The 24,914-nt window shown below is 35.3% G+C and overlaps 5 protein-coding genes across 5 annotated transcripts in view; 2 read left to right on the top strand and 3 right to left on the bottom strand.

Annotated features, from left to right (window-relative positions):
- LOC131675042 (glutamate receptor ionotropic, kainate 2-like) overlaps nucleotides 1–24,914 on the top strand; it is a 2,022,482-nt gene that overhangs the window by 231,256 nt on the left and 1,766,312 nt on the right. The gene's annotated exons all lie outside the window — the stretch shown is intronic.
- On the bottom strand, nucleotides 555–1,586 carry LOC131675048 (ATP-dependent DNA helicase PIF1-like). Its single transcript, XM_058953873.1, has 2 exons — nucleotides 1,222–1,586; nucleotides 555–1,164 (listed from the first exon to the last, which is right to left on the bottom strand). The coding sequence occupies exons 1-2, from the start codon at nucleotides 1,584–1,586 to the stop codon at nucleotides 555–557; spliced, it is 975 nt and encodes a 324-aa protein (XP_058809856.1).
- Nucleotides 3,116–4,141, bottom strand: LOC131675046 (uncharacterized). The gene has a single exon (XM_058953872.1). The coding sequence runs from the start codon at nucleotides 4,139–4,141 to the stop codon at nucleotides 3,116–3,118; it is 1,026 nt and encodes a 341-aa protein (XP_058809855.1).
- LOC131675045 (uncharacterized) lies at nucleotides 4,178–6,295 on the bottom strand. Its single transcript, XM_058953871.1, has 3 exons — nucleotides 5,933–6,295; nucleotides 5,414–5,819; nucleotides 4,178–5,292 (listed from the first exon to the last, which is right to left on the bottom strand). Exons 1-3 carry the CDS (start codon nucleotides 6,293–6,295, stop codon nucleotides 4,178–4,180), a joined length of 1,884 nt encoding a protein of 627 aa, XP_058809854.1.
- On the top strand, nucleotides 11,853–12,923 carry LOC131675044 (uncharacterized). Its single transcript, XM_058953870.1, has one exon. It carries the CDS (start codon nucleotides 11,853–11,855, stop codon nucleotides 12,921–12,923), a length of 1,071 nt encoding a protein of 356 aa, XP_058809853.1.

Below are 24,914 nucleotides of genomic sequence, written 5' to 3'. Positions count from 1 at the left end.
ATAGTTTTTGAGTTATGAGCTGTTGAAAGAAATTTTATTTTTTTTACATCAAATTAAAAAATTCCCTAAAATTAAATGAACCGAAATTTTGCATAGCCCATTTTAAAGAGGAGTACCATAGCTTGAACCTCCATTTTGGTTTTTTTTAATCCGATTATTTTTAACAAAGTTATGCCAATTTGAAAATTGACGAAAAAAATTGAAATTTTTTTTTTTCATTTGTTTATAAAAAATTAATTGAACATTATTTTTTGAAATATTTTCATCATATATTGAAGGGCTTGGTACAAGCTTCAAAACGTACTTTTAATTTTTTAGATCGGTTGATTCCTTATAAAGGTACAAAACTTCAAAGTTTGCCAGATTTTTGATGGGGTGGCCAAATTTATGTGAGCGTCAGTGTATATATATATACTAGGACATCATAGCGCGCTTCGCGCGCCTAAATGAAATTAATACTTACAAATTCATAAATAATAAAAAAATACATAAAGGGCGTTGGTTATCTTTAATAATTTATTTTGTGAATCATCATGATACTATAGTGAATATGTTTATTTATATAATTCAGTGTATACGTAGTTTTTCACTAAAGTATTTTGTCTTTGATTTCCTAAATAAATTTTCAATGAATCCCATGATCTAACTCTGGACATAGCAACGTAAAGCTGACCATGATTAAAAACATCTCTTCTAAGATCAATACCAATTTTTTGTAAAGTTTGTCCTTGAGATTTGTTGATCGTTATAGCAAAAGCTAATCGAATTGGAAATTGTCGTCTTTTGAAAGTAAATGGATATTGATTTTCATAATACAAAGTGATTCTATTGAGAAATACAACGTTATTGCTTTTGTCTCCTGTTAATATTTTACATTTTAATAAATGATTTGAGAAATCAATAATTTGTAGTCGTGTTCCATTACATAATCCTTCACTAAGACTTATATTTCGGACTAACATGACTATACAATATTTTCTTAAACGCAATTTGTGAGGAGGAAAGTTAGGTGGATTCAAAGTATTGAGATATTCTGGTAAAAGGATATCTTCCATTTCACCAACATCACAATTTTCTATACTATCGATCCCAGTGTAAATGCGTTCCGTGTTTTTGTCAAATAAATTTGTAATTCTATCATTCATGTCATCAACATCAACATTTCTTGCAGATAAAATTGCACAATTGCTAATTTCATTAAATTTTTTATCTTTGATTAACTGTCTAAAAATATTTTGAACAATACATTGATCGTAAGGTAATATACAGTGATTTGGTAGCTGTATATTATTATCTTGATCATTTAATGTTCCATTACCTACATGCAACAAATATCTAGCAAATTCTATTTCATTAGGTAAGACTCTCATGTTCGTTTTCAATTGATAGATTGAGAATAGAGACCACAAATGAGAGTTTTTTATAGATAAATTTAATATTTCGTTGAGCGTTCCATTAACTTTAATTGGAAGAAGTTGTCTAAAATCGCCTCCTAAAATGATTATTTTTCCTCCAAATGGTAAATCATTGTTCATGATATATTTCAATGTTCTATTAACGATTTCTAAAGCATATCGAGGTGCCATAGGTGCTTCGTCCCAAATAAATACTTTAGTATTTTTCAACAGTATTGTGACATCCGGGTCACTATCTCAGGTACGTCTGAGGTGGACGTAATCTCAGGCGCTCTATTTGGTTTGCGTGCGTACGCTTAAACCGGGACGAGCGATTGGAGAATTAGAGCTTTTCTACTTCGCGTTTCGCGTAAAAAGAGTGAAAAAATTAAACTGGACTACAAGCCTTCCATCAAACACCAGGGTCCAATGGAATCGGGACTTGGATGTGAAAATCCCAAACCTTGCCGGAATTATCACATAAAAGTATTTTATTTTAGTTTAACGGCGCGACTGTCTTATTGAAAAAGTATCCCAATTCCTGCTGAAATACTTTTTCGAAGACCTATTTTTCACGAGTTTCGATCAGCTACTCTAACAAGAAGAGGAAAAGGAGAGATAGTGAATAAAATTTTGTTTCAACTTACTTTTCTTTTATTTAGTTAACTGGTACTGGAGAAGTCAATCTGGACCTGGCACTTGGTCAATGAGATGCACTTAAAACCTTGTGTGGAGCGTGAGAGCGTGAGAGAGCGATTTTCGCTTGCGCATGCCCTTTTAAACCCTGGGGGTGGTTGGGAGGAAAATCCCTCTTTCAGTCCCTCGAAATTTGGGAAGAGTGGAAATGCCAGTGAATTCTAATTGGCCAACCGAGATTTTCCCTCCTTTTCTCTTTCGGATTTCGGGCCCTAATTGGTTCGGGGGCGTGGTGAGAATTGGGGGCGCGCGTTCAAGAGTTTGGGCCTTATCTCGCTAGATGACTCTCCAAGTACCATTTTTAGTACAGTTTCTCTTATAATTATTAAGTTATTTATTATATAAAATTATTACAATTAATTCTTAAAAATAACGTAAGTTCCTTATTATTTAACATATTTTACGCGAAAATCTGTTGATCCTACATGTTTACAATTAGTAACTTAATTAATTAACTCACTTCGTTGTTTAAATAAATTCGAACGAAAAAAAGGGTATTATTTAATTGTGGAATGTATAACTGATTTGCTAAAATTCGTTCAAGTAACTGTTTTCGACTATTTACCTCATTTTTCTAATTTGTAATTTAAAAACTTCGAGTTATTTTCAATGATTGCGCGGCAACTATGTTTCTAATCAAAAAGTGTGTGGGAGGTTTCAAGAAGCTGCGAAATTTTCCTATCATGCTGTTATTTTCCCGATTCATTTATGTAAAATTAGTTATTAAGGTTTTTTTATATAGCAAAAGTTTTGACTTCTAAAAGTGGAAATCTTTTGGGTGAAATCGAGTAACAGGATGCAGGTGGAATTCCGCGGCTCCTTTACTCTTTATCTAAACCTACTCAAAAACTTTATGATCGTGCGAGGTAAACATCGGAAAGCGCGCGATAAAGGGACGACTATTTTCACGTGTCCTCCAGCTGCTTCAGCTGAAGGCTCTCCTTCGCTAGTTTACCGAGTTAAAATTTAAGCTACACAAAAGTACATGAGGAAAAAAAAATTTATTTCTAATAAACGGCCCGACGTTACAGTATACCTTCCTTAGATTGTATTTTAATATTTGACGACGAATCATGGAACATCGGCACTGGTAAACCAAAAGTTTTATGAACTGTTTTTCCATTTGGCAGCAATGTAGCAGCAATGCCAGTGTATGCCATCGAATAACATTTTATATTCTGTGACATTAAAAGATTGTAAATGGTAGTGTAAATAAAAGTTTTTCCAGATCCCCCTTGTCCATCTATGTTGAAGCAATTTGAACCAGTATAATTATCAGAACGTGATGCTTGAAGAATGTTATCAACAACTAATTTCTGTTCGTCATTTAATTGCAGATATTGTTGATTGCCAATTTCATACTGATGATTTCTATCTTCATTCTCATTTTCAACGATATTTACAATGATGTTTTGATTCATTGTTGGAAAATCAGCTAAACTCTTTGCTTCCTTAATCAAAATATTATTTATTTCAGAATAAGCCATTTGATAGCTCACGTTCAATTCGTTATTACGTGAAAAATCTTCAGACATTGCATTTTTGAATGTATCCCATAATTTTTCCGGATAAACAAGCTGACAATGAATCAATATACGAACAAATAAAAGTCTAAGGCGCGTAGGCATCATCCATGTCTCTGCTTCTCTCATTGCTTTATTCCATTCTTCGTCATCTTCAATAATTCCTAATGCTAAGCAAGCTGCAGTAAATGAAGGGTACAATATGTTGTCAACAGTTTTTAAGTCGTTGTAACTTGTTGGATCTTTAACATGAAATAGTAATAGTCTTAAATGAAATAATTCTGTTTGTGTGGGGCTCACTGAATACATGCGACCTATACACTTGAAGTGTTTTTTTCTAGTGTCCCACAAAGAAGTAACTGTACCATTAATTTTGGTTTTCTTGTAAGTAAAATATTTTGGTATTTCATTGTAATAATATTGTCTGGCTGAAATATTATGAACATTTAACTTAAAGTAATCCAGTAACATACTACTTGAATTATTCAAACTTGCTAATAATGAAGCTTCATCTTCGTTTTGCACCATCAATATCGCTTGTTCATTAGGTAGATGTATTGGTAATCATGTAACGGTATGACTTTTGTCTTGCATTTTTTTACTAAAAATTCGATAGCACGCTTCAACTGGGCCAACATAACGTGTTTCAATGAAGTTATGACATTCGTCGTGCTCAATAGTGGGACCATTTTCTGCTTGTCCAATTACAACTGTTGCTGCATCGTGACCTTTGTATATATATTTGTATAAATATTTGACAGCTTTTATGCTTGATACAATTTCCACGTTAATATGACAATCGAAAAGCAATAATAATTCTCTACAATGTGGAACAACCCATCTATTATCTACTGTATGTCCATTAGAACGTTCGTACTGAACGCCGTCATCAGTTCGTCGATAATTTGAATACCCATTTGCATCCATAGTAGTTTCTTGTTGAAATGATTTCGGAAAATTTTTGGAGCATTTTCCATCTTTCATACACCAATCGCCACATGGTCCATGAATCATGTTCCTCATAACGATATCAAATAAGCGTGGATTTCTTATTTGGATAGGTATTTCAGCCGATATAAATTTATCAACAATGTCTGGTCTAATAATTTTGTATCCTTGTTCTAGTGTAATTGATAAATGTATATGTGGCAATCCTCTTTTCTGAAATTCAATGACATAAACGAAAGATGCAACTTTTCCGAAAAAACTCTTTTTGATAACGATGTCAAGTAAACGATCTTTTTTTAAATCGAAAACTCTTGCAACTAAATCTGGTCTGTCACAAGCCTGTTGTCCTGGTAACAAATTATCTGTTATTTCAGGCCAATTAGGATTACATGTCATTGTGAGAAAAATATCAGGTGATCCTGTTTCATTTACAATAGCCATTGCATCTTGGTAGCATTGTTGCATATATCGTGGTGATCCAGTAAATGATGAAGGAAGAATTATAGTTTTACCTACATGACCATTTACATCATTTGCACAATTCCTCATGTGGTCTTGCAAACCTTTATACGTATCAGCTCGTAATTCCTTTTGATGATGCTTGCAATATTGAATTCTATCTTTTTCAATTTTTACGTAACTATCTACAACGTATTGTTGGAATAGTCTTCGTCCTCTTATAATAGGATTGAATTCATTTGCTCTATCCGCTATTCTGTATCTAGTGTAATCTAAACGCGTAATCCTACGATTATGATTTATGCGAAACATGTTCTCATGCCAACCACGGGAACCGTGTGGGTAAAATAGAGGATAAATCCAAGGTTCAACATTTGGATCAAGGGAACTAACAAATTCTAATGATTTTGTTTTTATTTCTAATTGTAACATATGACTCAGGTATTTCTCCATCAGCAGTTGTTGAAAATATTGCAGCTACTTCATTCACTCGTTGAATATTGTATCTTCTACTATCTTGACCTGGTTTCAATGAAAAGAGTAATTGTAATTCTGAAGGTGACGAATCATTTCTAATGTTTGTTATCATTTGCTGTAGACGTATTTCTTCTTTCATCATTTCATAAGATTTAGCGTAAATGTTATTATTACGAATGATACTATCAAGAATTGACATCAATTCATAATCTATTGTAGGATTTTGTTGAATCCTATAATTTAAAGCTTCATGTTGATCAATTATAAAAAGTTGTCCATAGGAAGGCAAATCTCCATTGCTTAGATACAGAGCTGTATTCATCTGATAATATATTTGTCCCTGAATTTTAAAACAATACGGACCGGATCGTTGCGTTTGAAAATTGACTAAATTTGCATTAAATGAAGCAAAAGATAAAGAGTTATTGTAATTACGGATACGTTCAAAAAAACTTGATGATTTCTCATGTTCTTCTTTAAATAAATTTGAAAGTTCTGGCGGAAAATCTGGTAATGGATCCTGTGTTTTACAGAACCATGATGACAACAATCATTAAATGATAATCCTTTATTTGAAACTTTTTCATCTTTAAAATGTTTTGCTTTACAGTGTTGGCATAGAATATTCATTAGCCCTAGATAATCTGGTTCAACTGCAGGTTCTTGTACTGCACGATTATTATCGACAATATTTTGGCGAGCAACATGTCGTCTGCGACGTTGATCTTCTGCTCTTTGTAATCGTCTGATATTTTGAGAAATATCTTGTTCTTGTGCTGTATTTTTTCGTCTACCCATATTTTTTAATTTATGAAAAAAAAGAAAATGTTTTTAATGGAAAAAACTGTTTCGCAAAATGGAATTACTTTGATAAAAGAAAATATTTTCATCTAACAAAATTATATCCCGCAAAATTTAATTACTTTTTTTTTCTATTCGTTTTTTTCCTATAAAAATTGAATGCTTGGTAAGGGAAGCCAGTGTATTTGTAATTTTAATGGGTAAAAGTGATCAAGTGTTGTTTGACACAACTCAATGTCACGGGATTGTATCGTTTATTTTTGTTTGACTTAGGTGCTTAGATTTGGCTTGGATGCTTAGGCGCTTAGGCTTGGTTCGGTCATAGGTGCTTAGGCTTGGTTTGGCTTAGGTGCTTAGGCTTGGTTTGGCTTAGGCGTTTAGGCTTGGTTTGGCTTAGGCTTATTTTGGTTAATGTTCGGTTAGGTTAAGTTTCTTTTTGTTTATTTTTTACAATATGTAATACAAATTGAATTAATAATCAATATTTGACAATTTATTTATTTAACTGTTACTATAATTACTTTATTATTTATTACAAAAGTGCTGCTCAAATAGTAATAATACAATTACCATAACATTTCAATAAAATAAGTAATTTTTCAATTATCTGGACCCTGAAACAGAAAAAAGTTATAACAAATTATTAATTTATAACGTTCAAGTAACACACACACACCCACCCACACACACACACACACACACACACACACACACACACACACACACACACACACACACACACACACACACACACACACACACACACACACACACACACCACTTTATGCGGGTGTCAATTTGTGTGCGCGTGTACATGCTCCAAACGAAATTTGTGTGCTTATTCTTTTTCATATTTCACCATTATCGCGACAGGCACATACGTATTCGCTCCGTGCATAGTTCGGAATAAGACTGCTGCAATACCTGTGGCGCTTTCCGGCACTAAAAATTTGCCGAATGCATACAATTTTATTGCTAAAATAAACATGATTGAGTGTTTATAAATATAATTATGAATATTTTCATTGATGATTAGCTATTATAATGGTAAATAAATTGTTAATTATCAATTGTATCTCATAATTCGGACCATGATTCTAGGTTATATGACATTAAACCTTCGTTATTTCAATATTGTCGTTACGGATTACGCTTTCGATTGACGAAATATCTTAAATTTTTAGAAACGTAAGCTCTTACCCGAATTTTTTCATAGATTAAATTACAGATTTCAAATAAACTGCAAAAAATATATTCACTCCTATTCAATCCAATGTATTTTGCTAACCATTTGTTACGAGTTCGGCCATAGGCGGCGCTGCCTGTATACTATGCACGGAGTGAATACGACAATCGCTGACGTCAGCACGCAAATCGGCAACTTTCATTCCGAAGAATGTATATAAGGCGTGTGCAGAGCGAATCGTTCACGCAAAATCCGGACGACATTCTCTCGAAATCTTATCGTCGGGCAAAAGAGATTTGCATCACTCGGATGTAGTGAGTTTTACTCTCATCAAACTTGGCTTGCTATAACATTCGCTTTTATCAAACGAAAATACCACGCGAAATACCGGCAAACCGATGACGATTTTCGCTTGTATATTCAAATCTCTGATTCACCAGTTGATATCGTTATTTTTTTTTTCACTCGCGCTATTCTTTTTCATAAAATAGGTATTTTGGTTCACATTTGATCTCAGTTAAACATTAAATTATGAATCTATAATTTGAAATATGACTTTTTATTAGTAAATGTTCCATGCGTACTTTATATTACAAAATCAGATTTTCAACAAAACATTGCAACGGTAATCGATTCAATTAATCGAACCGTTCGCGATTCTGATTTTCGCGCGTTAGTTCTAAGTATTGAGAGAGAGAGGGGGCGCGCGATCTTTTGAATTAGCAGTTACGTCTCAGCTGTTGTTACGAGTAGATATCGCCGAAGTTTATTTGCACTGTTTTTTCTCGCCGACTAATAGTTTCTTATCCAGAATAATTACGCGCGTGAGTGCAACAACGTGATCTACGGATTGCAGCGTTACGGTAGCAGCAGATTTGCAGCTGATAGGCGGTACGAGGCAGCACAGCTGATAACCTAGGACCAGAAGCAGTTGATAATTTATTAACTTCAACAATTACGGTTGATCACCGTAATTGCACCGCAGGGTAGGTGCACCTCCCTTAATTATTGCGTGACAAAATACATTTAGTATTTTGGTTCAACCGTGTTAGCATTGATATTTTTTGTATTCGCGCCGAGCGTTAGATCGCGCCAATTTTCGTATCTTCTCTCTCTCTCTTTCTCACCGAAAGTTATTTAATTGTAAATCCTATTCGCGTGCGTCAGTCTTTCGGCCCGACAAAGACTGTAGAGATTCTTATTAATAAAATCTAATAAACTTATTCGCCGATTTCGTCATATGATTTTTCCTAGTAGTTTAAACAATTGAAAAAGGCTTAGGTTTTAATCCGATCATAGCTAGGGGATTAAGTGGATTAGGAGCAAAGTCGATTACACTTAAAACTTATCGTGTGTCACAAGGCACGTGACTTAAGGTGAGTTCAACTCTGCTTGATCGAAGACATCTAAGTTAAGGCAGCTGACGTTAAGGTGAATACACGTATTAACATACGTGTTAACGGAGCGGCGTTTGCTCTGCATCGTGGGAGTTTGCTCTTACATAAATTTCTCATTTTGCAGCTATCCCCCCCCGTTACAACATATATATTTTTCATAGCCCCTAAAATATTCAACAAATAAAATTATATCCTATGCCTGTCAGCCAAAACGGCGGGAAGTATAGACATTTGTTTTTTTTAATCCCAAAGACAGTTCAACGTTATTTTTTACAAATTCTGAATCGTTCACAAATAAAATCAATCGGATAATTGATAGATACCTATCTAAGCATGCATAAGAGTGATATTGTTATACTCATCATAAAGTTGTCTATGAAAATCAAAAAGAGTATTCTTGGATGATAATAAATTCTGCAATTGTGAAAAACTGTCTCTGGAAAACAAAACAAAATTAATTAAAATGTTGATAACTGTCACTTATTGAAAGAAAAAGTAAATTGTGTACATAAGTAGAGCATCAACTCAATTTCGATGAAACTCACCAATATGTAATATTATCAGTTTTCCATAATATTATCCGCTAATTTCTTGTAGTTTATTGGAATGTGTGCAAAATTGCATATTTTTCCTATGAGAACAAAATGCAACAAAGCACATGTTATTTATTATTATAGGTTATGATATTTCTCTTTATAATGGAAATAACCATTTTCTTACTTACGGTTTTTTATTTTTTTTATTTGCACACAATCAATATTATTGGATCTTTATGTGGATGTTGAAGAGAGGGCACGCTAAATGCCAATGAAATAACAACCAACAGATCGAGACTTCGCTTTATATCAATAGCCCAATAGCCCAATTTACTTATTTTTTTCTTGACTTGTATTTGCTTGCCTCCCACTAACTCTTAATTGACAGCTCGAGTGAAATGCAGATTTGAATTCTTGCTTGCTACTCGTATCTTGTAAGTTTCGGTTAAAACTGACGAAGATTCTTGAATACTCTTTGAACTCGCGTCGTCGAACGCCGAGCATGTAGAACAGTGTGAATATAAGGTAAGAAAAAATCCAACAGAATATCAATTTTTTCCGGACTTATGTAGTGCAAAAGTGAAACGAAAGGTAGCGCTAATTGTGCAAGGTACATGGATATCGCTATCCCTTAATCGATCATAGAAATGTCTATGCTATTTATGTAAAATTATCTATAATAAGAGTATGCAAGAGACAAATAAAACTTGATACGTATAACATGTATGTACATATAGTCGTGTTCTTTATGAAGAGTGAAATACAATATCGTTTGTGCTATTTTATAATTTCAATTCACGTATAAAAAGAGATAAGAAAGCTTTAGACAATAAATTAGTTCTTGCATGAAATTAAAGGAATAGTCAATGTATTTAAATTAGAAAAAATATTTGAATCGCAATTTCAACTGTTAATTTGCTAAGGAATAATATTTTAGAGTGTGATAGTTTATTTAAATGTTGACACAAAAACACACATAATGAAGTAGCACTTTATGACTATTTCTTTCAACAACAAAAATCTATTAAATTTTACTTTCACTGTACAAAAAATAACAGTCAATTCCAAGTCTAACTAATGTAAAACTATCATCACATTCTAAAATATTGTTTCCTTAGCAAATTAAAAGTTGAAATTGCGATTCAAATATTTTTTCTAATTTAAATACATTGATGATTCCTTTATTTTCATGCAAAAAACGATATAGTATTTGGCTCTTCACTTAACAAAATATTTATGAGATAAGAGGATCCATTCAATGATTTTTACAAAATATATATTTAAAACAATCCTTTATTGATGTATACACTCATTATTCGCAATAACATTACACACATTGTTACATTTATAAATATAAATACATTTTTGCATCTATGAGAGAGAGAGAGAGAGAGAGAGGGAGAGAGAGAGAGAGAGGGAGAGAGGGAGAGAGGGAGAGAGGGAGAGAGGGAGGGAGAGAGGGAGGGAGAGAGGGAGGGAGAGAGGGAGGGAGAGGGAGGGAGAGGGAGGGAGAGGGGAGAGAGAGGGAGAGGGGGAGGGAGAGGGAGGGAGAGGGGGAGAGGGGGGGAGAGAGGGAGAGTGGGGAGAGAGGGAGAGGGGGAGAGGGGGAGAGGGGGAGAGGGGGAGAGAGGGAGAGGGGGAGAGAGGGAGAGGGGGAGAGAGGGAGAGGGGGAGAGAGGGAGAGGGGGAGAGAGGGGGAGGGAGAGAGGGAGAGGGGGAGAGAGGGGGAGGGAGAGAGGGAGAGGGAGAGAGAGGGAGGTAAGAAAGCCAACCGTACTAAAAATTTTTAATAAGTAAAAATTAACACTTACAAACGATGCCTTCAACTTTTCCAATGTCATCAAATTGAATATCTGGTACGACTTCATTATTTTCAAGTTCAGCAATTTTTCTATCACCCAAATGAGTAATTACGGTTGTATCACGTATCAGTAATTCATAGGGCACAAGATTATTTGACTCCTTGAAAAATGATGAAACCGCCTTAACGTGGGCACCTTCGACATGAAGTATCTGTAATGTAATATGAAATGATATATAAGAAATTTGTTTGAGAAAATATAAAATAAATAAAATAAGAGTGCACTTACGCGACCAGAAGCTACTTGTCCGACAAATTTATTAATTAATACCTGGCCCCAAACCAGACACATTATCCTCCTGTGACTTCCATTGTTCAAGGCAAACTTGAACAATTCAAATTTTTTGGTAGCACCAACAGTTACAGGTGCATGAATTTCGTCGACAAAACCAAGAATCTCACTGTCAAAAAAAGACATTTTTTTCATTAATAAAAAAATATGAAAATTTGAATTTCATCACAAATGTGTATATTAAAAATTGCTCACGCCGTCTCATCCTTATTCTTCAGCTCATCAAAGGCTACATCTGGGGACAATTCAAAATTATTATCTTCATTATCTTGATCTTGATTAATGAGGTTCCCATTTGCAGCTGCATTGTTTCTATTCGCTGCTTCATCTTGGTCAATGAGGTTCCCATTTGCTGCTGCAATGGTGATTGAAAGATTGGAATCGGATCACCTACCACTATACTTTGAATTAGGTTATGAGAAAGATGGACAGGAAATACCAGAGGAAGAAAGCAGGGTCAACGAAGAGGAAAAAATTTTCAGATGGAAGAACGATAGGAAGGAAGAGTATATTGAAGAAATGGAAGAGGGGGCGGATGCTAAGTTGGGGATGAGCACGGCGGAGAAGTGGAAGAAATTAATCGATAAAATGGAGGCGGTAAGTAAAAAACTAGGAATGTGCAAGAATAAGGGGAAGCAACGGAAAAGTGGAAAAGAAACTTGCAATAAAATATATGATGGTGAATATAAGCTGCAAAGAAAGATAGTTTGGAAATGTCTAAAAAGGTACTTAGTAGAGAAAGGGGAGACTGAGAAAGGTAGACTAAAGGAGGAAAGAAATAAATTGAAATGGATAATCAAAGAAAAGTGGAGGGAGCAGCAGAGAACAAGTGGAGAGAAGTGGAAATTAGCAGGAAGGGGGGATTTTTGGAAAGCACTGGCGGCATTTAGACCCAGAAGAACGAGAAGGGGTGAGGGTATTAAGAAGAGCGAATGGATTAGACACTTTAAACCTGAGGAGAAATTGGAAGAAGAAGTGATCTACAGAAATGGGGAGGAAGAAATGAAGTGGAAAGGAGCGAGGGACACGTTTGAAGGAGCAAGGAAGGAAGGCGCCAGTGAGAAGGAGGAACCGAAGGACTCATTGAACAGGGACATAACTAGGAAAGAGGTGGCTGACACAATAGGAAAGCTCAAGGACAACAAACCAGCAGGGGAGGACGGAATCACTGGGGAATTTTTCAAAAACCTCCCGGAAAAAGGGATAGACACGCTCACTGATATCCTTAGTGAATTATGGAGGGAAGGGGAAATCATAGAAGGTTGGAAAAAGGTAAGAATATTTCCGATTTATAAGGCAGGGGATGAGTCAAGAGCAGAAAGGTATCACTATTGGACGTTGGATATAAAATAATGGCTGGAATCATTGATACTCGGTTGAGGGCATGGATAGAGGAAAACAAAGTTCTGAAAGAGACACAGGCGGGATTTAGGAAAGGGAGGAGTACGAGAGACCATATCTTTGTCCTTAATAGTATAATAGGGAATAAATTAAAGAGAGAGGGGGGCAGATTATACTTGGCATTCGTGGACTTCAAACAAGCCTGGTGGATGCAATGCAATGGTGGACAGGGAAATCATGTTAGAGAAATTAGAAAGGAAGGGGATAAATGGCAGGATGCTGGAAATGATAAAAAGAATTTATAAAGAAACGAAGTGTGAGATAATCACTGGGGAGGGAATTTCAGATAGTTATAGAAGAAGAAGAGGGGTAAGACAAGGATAACCAGTTAGCCCCACAATTTTTGGTCTGTACTTGGATGACATAGACGAGGAATGAAGGAGGGTGACACAGTGATTGGGAATATTAAAATTTATGGACTGAAATTTGCGGACGACATTTTTATTGTCGCGGATACGCCAGAAGGGTTACAGGATATGCTTCGAAGTATGGAGAGGTACAGCGGGAAGAATGGAATGGAAGTTAACACCAAGAAGACCAAGGTGATGGTGTGCAGAAGAGGAGGGATTATTGGGAAGAATTTGTGCTGGAAATATGGGGGGGAGGAACTAGAAGTGGTCAAGGAATATAAATATTTGGGTTACTGGTTCACAGAGAGGGGAGGAAACGGAGCTCATACTAAATACATGGCGAAAAAGGCAAGGAAAGCTTTAGATGCAGCATGGGGGATCATGAAAAGGGCAAGACTAAGTTCTATAAAGAAGAGACTCCATTTGATGAAATCAGGGGGCTTATACGAAGCGGAAATATGGGGTTGGGATCAGCAAGAAGTAATGGAAAGGATTCAAGCGGAAATGGGAAAGATGATCTTAGGGATAAATAGGAACAGTCCTAACTACATATGGAGAATGGAGTTGGGACTAGGAAGCCTAAGGTTGGAGACGCTAAAGAGGGTGGGGAGCTACATAGCAAGGATAATGGGAATGGAAGAGAATAGACTACCTAAGATTTGTTTGAGAGAAGAATTAAGGGCCATAAGCATCAGAGAACCTACGAGATGGGGATGGGGTTGGGAAGAAGCGATGAGATCGGTAGGAGATGGAGTAACGTTGGCGGATACGTTGGAAAATATTGGCGTAACAGGAATTGCAAGACAACTGGAACAGGATTGATAAATCAGGATACTGGAAATACTACAGAACATGGAAGGTAGCGATCGGACTGGAAAATTATTGGCAGGAGAAGGGAACAGCGGGCTACCTGAAGGAGCAATGGGCAAGGATAAGATGTGGAAGCATTAGCTTGGAGGGAGAAAAAGGGTTTAATGATAGGGGATGTAGGCTATGTAAAGACGAAGAGGAAGACCTGCAACATATTTGGGTATGTCAAGAAGCGAGAAGGAAGATAAAGAAAGATTGGCTGGAAGCAATGGACAAATGGAGGGGGGACAGTAGAGGGGAGGCTTTAATTGAGAGACTGGAAAAGATTCTGAAGGGACCGATTGACAAAGGGACTTGTGAATACGCGAAGCAATTTGAGGAGCTGGTGCGGAAAAGGAAGGAACGATAACAGGGAGAAAGAAGAAGAGGGAAGTCGCAGGGCAACGGAAGGATGAAGATATAAGGAAGGAGGATTCAATGGAGGATGAAGCATGAAATACATTATATGAAAACTTTTGTAAACTTTTGTAAATTTTTTGTAATTATTATAATTTTGTAATTTATGTAATTTATGTAATTTTTGTAATTTTTGTAATTTCTGTAATTTTGGTAATTTTTGTAATTGCTGTAATTTTGTAATTTGTGTAAAAATTTCTGTAAGCTTTTGTATGTATGGGGATATTGTATGAGGGGGTAATGTAAAAAACTTAATGTTATACATTTCTGGAAATAAAATATATATATATATATACTATTTTATTCTATTGTTTTTTTGTTACGACTTAAATGCATCAAACTGTACAATTTCGTAAAACAAAAATACGATGGAAACTTTCTCTTCTCAAGGTTTCTTCAAATTCCAAGAGAAGCCAAGCTGATCAAATAGTCTGCGATTAGAAAATAGATATAAAAAATTTTACGACTTTGTTATGCGCGTCCATATGCTTAGGATCTCCTTGCACTAACAGCATGGGCTGCCGACGCCCAAACCTTATGCAGAACGCAGAAAAAAAAGAAAAAACTCCTCTTATGCGTTTTCCACAGAGTTTTCATTTTTCCGTTATATGAAATTTACAACAATGAAAATTAATTTTTCCATCTAGATCAATCTATTCCATAAGTTAATTTAGTCGTAATAAAATTAGAAAATTATTTTATTCTATTGAGTAGTTTTGTGCAATTAGATAAAAATTAAGTCGTATAATTTAAAATTTAAGTTACTTTTCATTTACGTTCTATTTTATTATTACTAAAATTAAGCGAAAACCGACGGAAACAAATCAATTTTTAAATTAGATTTTAAAAGATGTAAATAAATGACATTTGAGAGTTAAATATAACTCTCAGATTGTTATTTATATATATTAAAGAACTCATAATAGATAATAGTTAAGAAATAAAAATATATTAAGTCCTTGCACGCTGAAATTTAAATAATAGTACCTTTATACGCGATTTGGCATGAGTAACTCCATTTATCTTAAGAAATTTGTACACTTCCCTATTGCGAGAAAATTTCCACCAATCAGTTTTGAAGTTTTCATGCCCAAATCCTTCAGAGCCCCATGCGGCCTTATTTTGAAAGAGAGCGCATCCCGAGGGATTGTGCTAAGTAAGACGTGAAATGTTTGCCACTGCTACGCCACCCGCAGCAAGAAGTGCCACGCTCGCAGGACTCTCTCTCTCACTATAAGCCCAAGGATTCTTTTTTTTTTTGGAAACTTAGTTTTTAGTTTCAATTTGCAAGCGTGCAAGGCTCAAATTTTACAATTAGTTGAATTATTTTTTTAAAAGGACTCCATCTAAAATAAACAGTAAGTTTTATTTCAATTATTTATTTTCACATTTCTTTCTCTTTCTTAATTCATCTTCCCAATTCCGTATCGCTCGGTCCTCTCGTTGAAAAACGAGTTGGATAGACTTGATACATAGTTTAACGCTCAGAACTTGGATTAGGATCTTTATAAGTCTGAGTGGAATCTTTTATCAGGTATTCACTGAGCCTTCTGAAAAGATTGACGCTTGAATATTGGATTTTGGATTCAAGGAAAATAAGTATTTATTATATCAATAATAATCAACACCAATCTTTCCTTACCCGGGTAAAATCAGAAATCACAACCCAAAAAGGATAGAAAATTTTCCCGTCTCACAATTAGTAAGACATAGCATTATAATTAATCTTTTACTTTCAATAAAAGAAAGTTAATTAATATTATAGATTAACACATATAACTTCAAATTCCAAATATTTCAATACGTATTAAATTCATTAAATTAGCTTATTCAATTTTTCAAGAAATTGATATTAAATTCTGTGGTTTCATTTTCGCATGAAATATTGGCATCCAATATGTCATTATGCAAAAGTGGATAATAACTAAATCCAATAGAAATTATATTAGATTACTAGACATATGCTTTCAATCAGTACAGAACTTTTGATATTGATTTTAAATGAATTCTATTACATTTTTTATAAACTTGTAAACAAACTTTTTTGCAACAGTTTGTTATACAGTAACTCTGATTTATGTCTTTGTTATTAAAAAGAGGTAAACTAAGAACAGCTATAATCGATTGTCTTTTATAAAATGGAAATAAATAAGATATCAGGCTTTGAAAGATAGAATCAAGAAATTGAATACATGAAAAAATTCAGTAAAAATTCACCCATACGTTAGTGCGTTTAGTATGGAACATAAAATTTTGCTTCGATTTATTTATGCGAAATTAATATTTTTAGTTCTTATAAAAGAAATGAAGTTTATTAGAAGTCTAGGCTTTTAATAATATACATTCTAGAAATATACATTTTTCAATTATTGAAAGTGAGTAGGTAAACAAGGGTGGCATTAGCTCAGGGGGGTATCAGCTCACTGATAGTGAGTTGATTTCTCTGAGCTAATGCCCGTGCTTCTTCAGCTCAGCACTGTCAAGTCACCTCCCCTCCTCTTACGTGCTTCGGCATTGTCGACTCCCCCCCCCCCCTACTAAGCTGATGCTGTTCGGCACTGTCGACTCACCTCCCTCCCCCCCCCTACAGAGCTGATGCCCGTGCGTTCGCATGCTTTCCGTTCATGGTGTGTGTGTGTGTGCTTTAAATTTTTTAGACGTAATAAGGTAAATTTTTATCGATAAAAAACGAACAGACAGATCGGGGGATCGAACCCGCTTCCTTTGGATCCGCAGGCCGATGTTCTACCGTTAGAGCCACTGCCCCTACTATCCCGGACAGTTCTTATCGTGTATATTAGCTACACGATTGTTATAGGGTCCAAAAGCGCTAATATATAAAACTAAAAATGCTATTATATATATTTATTAAAATAAGTATAAAATGAATTTTTTTGCAGTTCAACGTGCATGTGTGTGTGTGTCTCAGCTACCGAACATGGTTTAATAAAAAAAAGTGCAAATACTCGTACTTGTAAGGGCCAAGATGAAAAAAATGCAACATAGAATCCTGCTTACTTTCTTTTATTTATAGCCTTCGTGGTTGTATAAATTGATACTATAAATATTGCTACTATAAATAGCACAGCGTAAGAATTATCGAATCATTCATAAACCAGTATTCCAATAAAATGGATCGCTACCCTCAAGAAAAGTACTCTCGTCTTCCACAGGAAGACCCGAACGAAAAGAAGAACAAAGAATCATCGACATGAAAACAAACTATTTTCAAATTTTCGAGCAATACTAATAATTTTCCTGGACAAAAAGGCTATCAGCAGTTTAATAACGAAAAGAAGGACCAATAATCATATGTACACATGTCATCATTATACACCACCTCAACTACAATATTTAAAATCACCAGAGTTACATGTTAATCCATGATTGTAGAGTTCTAACCAGAGATTTTCTCGCTTATATTTCTTCGTTAGTCTTCGCCGTGGAAAGGGAGGTTTGAACAAGCGTACGAGTGGTTCTTCGTTATAGTTAAGTGTAAGTATCGCTAACTCTTTCACAGCATAAGTTTTGCCAGGCATCATGAAGCCTTGCATATCCACTACGTACTCCATTGCGATAGAAAGCTACTACTCAGCTGCTTAAAGAAAGAGTCAATTCTTTAATACCCCTCTTCCCTTGTAAATAAGTTTCTTCACATCTTCATTTATCGGATTATACTGAACAATGCGATCGTATAGAATAAGTAATTCCATCGGGAATATTGTCTCTGGTTTCGAACTCCAAGCGCACATCTACTGGAGCAGTTTTTAATGATTCGTTTTGTTTCAAACAGTCAATCACCATGAGTGGCATGTCATTTTTATATTCGAGTTTTTTGAGCATCGGTTCGGTATCTTTACCGTAGTATACGTTTTGAAAATTGGCATACATATCGTACAACACTGCGTACTGGTTTTTACTGAAATCAATGTTGAGATTGCCGTATGGATAGCACTGAGAGTTGAGGCACAGTTTTACATTTCTGATGTTACAATGACCAAATATACTAGCGTTAAAGTTTGGTTCATTTTTTCGATTAGTTTGGTAGGCTTAGATGACGTAGCGTAGTTTCTCCGATTTATCGTTTTAACTGTCCAGACGTGATTTATGTTTGCAGGCAGCGCTGGATGTTCGTACAGTTCCCAACTAGAAAAACTTATTGAAATACTACTTTCACTTATTAGAAAGTCGAGTAGACGTATTTTCTTTGCATTCAATGTAATCACATAGGACATAAGCCATTCGAGATGTGTTACGTCAATTTTGAATTCTTCGTAAGCTTCAACGTCATTGACGGTCATTTTCGTTTGATAAACTGTATTTACGTCGATACTCCATCTTCTGAGAATTAATTCATGTTTCATATTCACTAGCACTTTGCGATCGTCCGCAGCGAATCTAAGTATGAAGCTCAGAGGAATCAAAATATCAAAGTCGCCATTCGCATTAGTTATTTTACGGTCCTGTTGTTGTATATTTCTCCATTCGGCATTTTCGGCAATCAAAGTTTGACTTGTAGTGAAAGATAACCAGTTCTTCATAACTGTTGCGAGATCAACGTTCTTACATTTGTCTATTTATATAGCGTTCAGCTCATACCTAATTTCTTCAAACATATGACAAATGGCATTATTAACAAAATTATTATTCGTTAACAAAGTGTTATTGTTGCTACATAATCGTCCACAAATGTGTAACGAGCTGCGAGATGGTAAAAGGCACAAGTCTTGATGTTGAATTGATATAGGAATCTCGTCACAATTTTTGAACGATGAATTGGTGTAGGGTTGCTGAGCGTAGATCTCGTAATGTGTAAAAAATTCATCGAAGACGATAGGTGACTGTATTTCTAGAATGTTCTCCATTGTTTCGTTGAAAGCAACAAAAAAAAATTAGGCAATTTATTTCCCACCAGGAATTACTCTTAGCCCAAGACATTTTAGGAACTTCATGCTTTGACGTGTTAATGCTTTCGCTTTCCGATGACGATTGATGACTGGAGTTCGACATGTTGACGTTTTCAATTTCAGTGCTTATATAGTTCCTACCACTCTTTGAATCGTAAGCAATTCCCATCATACACTTTTGAGGTGTAATCTGATGGTTATAACTTCACCACGAAAATGAATTAAATTTCCGTCTTGATCGACGATGCGTAATTTTAAATTATCTGGACTTTTCCATAACTGGAAGATAAATCACGTGAGAGGGAATTTCACCAATTTTATATTCAGGCGGTACAGCTGGAAAAAATTCGTGAATAGTGTGATCAGTGTTTCCGTTCAAGTAAGCGCCATCGGTTATGTTACACTGGACTCTTACAGTGTTCACCTTGAGAATACTGACGGGCAGATCAGAGTTGTGAGAAACGTTTGCCTCTAATGTACGTTATAAAACCCAACAATCGTCCAATAGAATTCTGCAGACGAAAATCGATAGGTTCAGAACACTTGATTGTACAATGCAAGGTGATGTTTTGTTTCAAACTTAATGTTATATTATTACTATCAGTGCGGAGATGCTGCACAGTTCTGCGGAAAAATTTATCAATGTCGTCGATCCCGTAGGTCCCGACAGAAATGTCGATAATTTGATTTACGACGTAAAATTTATTATTATGTACGACAATATTAGGCATCGAGTTGAACGTTAGGAATTCGACTAAGCTCAACTTGTAATGTTTATGCTGTGATAGTTCAATTGATGGGAAATAGTGCGCTTTCAACAGTGAAAAATTACCTGACAGAGTCAGAGTTGACGAATCCTCCTTGAATGTCCGTACATGACTACCAATATTTTCACGTTGCCTTTACTTTTATACCCTCGCACAAAAACTGTAAACAAAAATGACCGCATACGTGAGAATTGAAATCTTGATATCTTTTCATATTATATTTAATCTTTCAATCAGCCAAAGTATAAATTATTGGAAGAGATGTTAAAACCGATAGTTGGAGTAAAGTATTTTCCGTTCAAGGAGCACGAATCGGTGATAAATCCCGAGCATGCACTGACTAATTCAATTATTATATTCGACGACATCGCCTGTGAGAAACACGACAACGTGCGTGCTTTTTTTTTGTATGGGTAGACATACTCGTAGAAGCGTCGACTGTTTCTATCTTTCGCAAGCCAACGCACGTATTCCTAAACATCTCGTGAATGATGACGTTAATTTATTGGCAATTTTTCGACAAGACGAAGCAGATATGAAACATATATATGACGATCATGTGAATTCAAATATGACTTACAATTAATTTAAAGAACTTTGTGCAAAATGATGCTCGGATGATAATTATGGGTTTTTAGTAATCGAAAAAGATAGAGCTATAAACTGTGGAACATATCGAAAGAGTTTTGATTGTTTTGTTAAAAATATATCACGATAGTAATGCAGTATACAGTCTCTCGACAATCGTTGAAGCGTCGAATAAGACAAAATTATAGTTTATTGAAGCATAACCGTTGTGAATAAGATATTAAAACTAATAGTCAACCCTTTTGAAGCTATAATAAGAGAAGTGACTCCAATCAAAAATGTAATAAATTAGAAAGAAAATCTTCCGGAAAGTTTTTACAGTTAAAAAGACGAAATTTCTAAATAAAAAAATCAAAATATGAAAACAATTATTCTGCTGATAACGTCGATAAGTATGACACCGCTCAGTCTAGTGGCGAAAATAGCGATGCTACTGTCACGCACAATACTACACAGGTTTATAACAGTTTATCCGAGCCGAGCGAGGGTGAGCGTTTAGCTGGCGATAAGTACACAAATGTATTGAATAAAAATGATTCTAATTTTGTGGACTTGATTGATGGAGTACGTAAAGAATAAAATGGGTCGTACACACTTCTTAATCTACTGTGATTTTTGACAAAAATAACGTAGACGTCGATGGTTTCAAGTATCCAAAAACACAGGGCTTAATGGAGTTACTAGTAGCAAAGCAACCTAATCAAAGTTTATTCAGTTGAACTGATCTGAAGAGCTACAAAGTAATCTTGAAGATATCTAGTATTCGTAGGAAAAAAAGAATCCAAACGAGGTTATACGAACGCATAATAGTAACGAATTTAGTAACATGTAAAGACAAAAGGAGGGCAGGGGCTACAGATTGGTACGATTTTACTTATCTACAAGGTAACACGAAACAATACTTATGTGGATTATGTTACTAGGATGATCCGAATGAGGTCGTTGATCGTCTTCGATTGTTACTGACTGAACAATCAACTGATAACAATAATCATATCAACTAAATTCATTCAATAATCGAATTATTACGAGACGGTGGATACACACACACACACAGACACACACACCCATATATATAGTTTATTTATTTACAACTTATATGTTACATTTGGTTTACATTTCTTAAATTTCTATTTGTGTCTCGTATCCAGTTTGTGTAGTTGATTATGTATGTGTTTTATGTGTGTGTGTGTGTGTGTGTGTGAGTGCGCGCGCGTGTGTGTGTATGTGTTGTGTAAATATGTGCCTTTGTAGGTGTGTCTGCAACTCTTGTGTCCCTGTCTTCTGCGCCTGCCTGTTCCTCTTTTCTTCTCATTTTTCTTCTGATGAATCTTCTCTTCCTCTTTCTCTCTCCAAGATCTGCCTTTTTCGCTCTTCTGTTTTCTTTTCAGCTTTTCCTTTATTATTTTCTATTGCCTTTTCACCTTTGCCTTTCCTTTGCTTTTGCTCTCCTTCTTGCTAATCATTTCATCTATCTTTCTTCTTGTTAAGGCTTTGACACCTTTTTCTTGTTTCCTATTGCTCCCTCTGCCTTTCCTTTCCTCAACCTCACTTATTTTTCCTTAGTATCTTATGATTTGCCTTCTAGTTTACCTTTTTCTTTCTCTTCTTCGATTCTTCTTTTTCATTTTGCTCCATCCTCCAATACCTGCTTCCTCTCGCTTGTGTAGTTGCTTTTACTTGTGTCTTGTGTGTGTGTGTGTGTGCATGTGTATGTTTATGTTTGCGCGTATGTTTGTGCTTTGTGTGTGTGTGTATGTGTGTGTAGATGTGTCTGCGAGTCTTGCTTCTCTGTCTTCTGTTTCCGTCTCTCCTTAAGGTCTTGTAGCTTCGTCTTCTTGCTTTTCTTTTTCTTTCTTCTCTTTATTTCTTCTTCTTTCCATTTTATCTCCATCATCCACGCTATCTTTTCTTTGCTTCCTATTATTATTTTTTCCCACTCTTCCCCTTCCTTTCTGCTTTTTTCACATTTTTCTACCATGTGCTTCCAATTTTCTTCCTCATTCATACACATTCTGTATCTCTTATTTTCTTCTTTTTCACAATACCTGCTTCCTCTCGTTTCATTACCTAACCTAAACCTTTCCCTTATTTGCAGGCCTTTTATTCTTCCCTCTCCTTGAATTTCCTCTAACATATACCTTTTCCTTTCTTCTTTCAGCTCTTTCCACTCGTTTATGTATCTTGATTTTTCTAGCTTTTCTTCTAATTCTTTTTCATCTTTTTTCTTCAGCTCATCTCTTATTTCTTCCCAAAACTCTTCCCTCATTTCATCTCCCTCTTCTCTCTCTCTCTGTATATTTTACTTTTTTCCAGCCTTTCCTCTCTCTCCTCCTTCTTACCCTTTTTATCTTTTTCATTTCTTTACCTTTTCTTTAATTCTCTCCATGCTTCTTTTCTTATTGAGCCATCTCTTTTTTCTCTTATTTTGTTTTCATACTTCATTGCTCTTTCTAATGCTGTTTCTTTCATTTCTTGTCTTCCTGTTTCCCATCGTATTAGGTAACTTGGCGTGTTTCTATCTAATCCTAATACCCACTTTATATATTGTAGTTGTAGTCTCTCTATTTCCTCATATCTCTTCCATCCCCAGATTTCTGCTCCATACATAATCACGCTTTTCGCCAGAGCATCGAACAGGTTCATCCTTAGCTCCCAGTTTTCTCTAAATAGCTTTTCTCCTATCCCCCATAACTTTCCAAGTCCCATATTTATTTTGCCTTCTACCTTCTTTATTTGCTTTTTATTTCCGTTATTTCTGCTTATCACATATCCTAAGTAGTTGTACTCTTTCACCATCTCTATCTTCTCATCTTTCCATTCGAATTCTTCTTCCTTCCCCCTTCTCCTCCTCTCCTGCATTTCATCATCTTTGATTTTCCTAAATTTAACTCTAACCCCCTTTCTTCCAGGTATCTTTTTAATTTTTTCAGCATTGCTTTCATTCCACTTTCACTCTTTGCCATCATCACTATATCATCTGCGTATCCTAATGTCCATATTTTCTTCCTTCCTATCACTACCCCTCCTTCCTGCACCTGCTTGATCTTCACTTCCAGGTTGGCGAAGGCAAGATTAAATAGCGTGGTGCTCAAAGGGCACCCTTGCCTTACGCCTTTGTACGTCTCAAACTCCCCAATTATTTCTCCTCCAACTTTTACCTTACTCCCTGTTTTCTTGTATATTTCTTCTATTCTTTTCCTAATTTTTCTATTTATCCTTTTCTCTTTCATTGTTTCCCATATTTTTTTCCTCTTTATTTTATCAAAAGCGGCCTTCATATCTGCAAAGAATACGAACAGTTTTCCTCCTTTTTCCCTTATTTCCTTTCTATTATTGTTTTTAATATAAATATCGCGTCCATTGTTCCTCTTTTCTTCCTAAATCCCATCTGCGTATCACTTAGCGTTTCTTTAGCTTCTAGTTCTCTTTCCAGCTTTTTTCTCAGTATTTCCGCATATATTTTATATCCCGTATCCATCAACGTTATTCCTCTATAGTTTCCTACTTCTTCTTTCCTCCCTTTCTTATATATTGGTACTATTATTCCCTTCCTCCATTCTTCCGGATATCCTTCTCCATTCCATATTCCATTTAAGCATTTTGTCATATCTTTTATCAAGCCTTCCGTGCCTTCCACCCACGCTTCATTTGCTATACCATCTTCTCCTGTCGCCTTTTTCTTTTTCATTTTTCTTATTACCTCTTTTATGTCTCTTTCTTTGATTTCTTCACCTTCCTCTCCTTCGCTGTCTTCGGTTTCTTCCCCTTTAATTTCTTCCTGTTCTTTCTCTTCCAATTGTTCCTTGAAGTGCTTTATCCATTCTTCTTTTCCTATATTTTCGTCTAATCCAATTCTTTTCTTCCTATTGCCATTCACTTTATCCCAGAATTTTCTTCTCGTCTTATCTATTCTTATTTCTTCTGCCAATCTTTTCCCTTCATGTTCTTTTGCTTTTCTTATTTTCTCTCTATATTCTCTCTTTGTTTCTAGGTATTTGCCTCTGTCTCCTTCCCCTTTTCTTCCTTATTTAACTCTGCCATCTCCCTATCCCTTTTTGCCTT

The sequence above is a fragment of the Phymastichus coffea genome, unplaced genomic scaffold, assembly GCF_024137745.1.
Source record: "Phymastichus coffea isolate CEN01 unplaced genomic scaffold, Cenicafe_Pcof_1.1 PCOF00015, whole genome shotgun sequence".
Taxonomy (NCBI): Eukaryota; Metazoa; Arthropoda; class Insecta; order Hymenoptera; family Eulophidae; genus Phymastichus; species Phymastichus coffea.
Note: the sequence above shows the minus strand (reverse complement) of the source record. Positions and strands in the feature narration are given on the sequence as shown.

What these genes read in the sequence shown, in the direction of transcription:
- LOC131675046 (XM_058953872.1), bottom strand. Translation starts at nt 4,141, where the DNA reads ATGGTGCAAAACGAAGATGAAGCTTCATTATTAGCAAGTTTGAATAAT.
- LOC131675045 (XM_058953871.1), bottom strand. Translation starts at nt 6,295, where the DNA reads ATGGGTAGACGAAAAAATACAGCACAAGAACAAGATATTTCTCAAAAT. An exon ending in AAGTTTTTTTGAACGTATCC is followed by an intron (nt 5,820 to 5,932) that starts GTAATTACAATA and finishes ATATATTATCAG; the next exon opens with ATGAATACAGCTCTGTATCT. An exon ending in AAACAAAATCATTAGAATTT is followed by an intron (nt 5,293 to 5,413) that starts GTTAGTTCCCTT and finishes TTACGCGTTTAG; the next exon opens with ATTACACTAGATACAGAATA.
- LOC131675044 (XM_058953870.1), top strand. Translation starts at nt 11,853, where the DNA reads ATGAGGTTCCCATTTGCAGCTGCATTGTTTCTATTCGCTGCTTCATCT.
- LOC131675048 (XM_058953873.1), bottom strand. Translation starts at nt 1,586, where the DNA reads ATGGCACCTCGATATGCTTTAGAAATCGTTAATAGAACATTGAAATAT. An exon ending in GTTCAAAATATTTTTAGACA is followed by an intron (nt 1,165 to 1,221) that starts GTTAATCAAAGA and finishes TTTATCTGCAAG; the next exon opens with AAATGTTGATGTTGATGACA.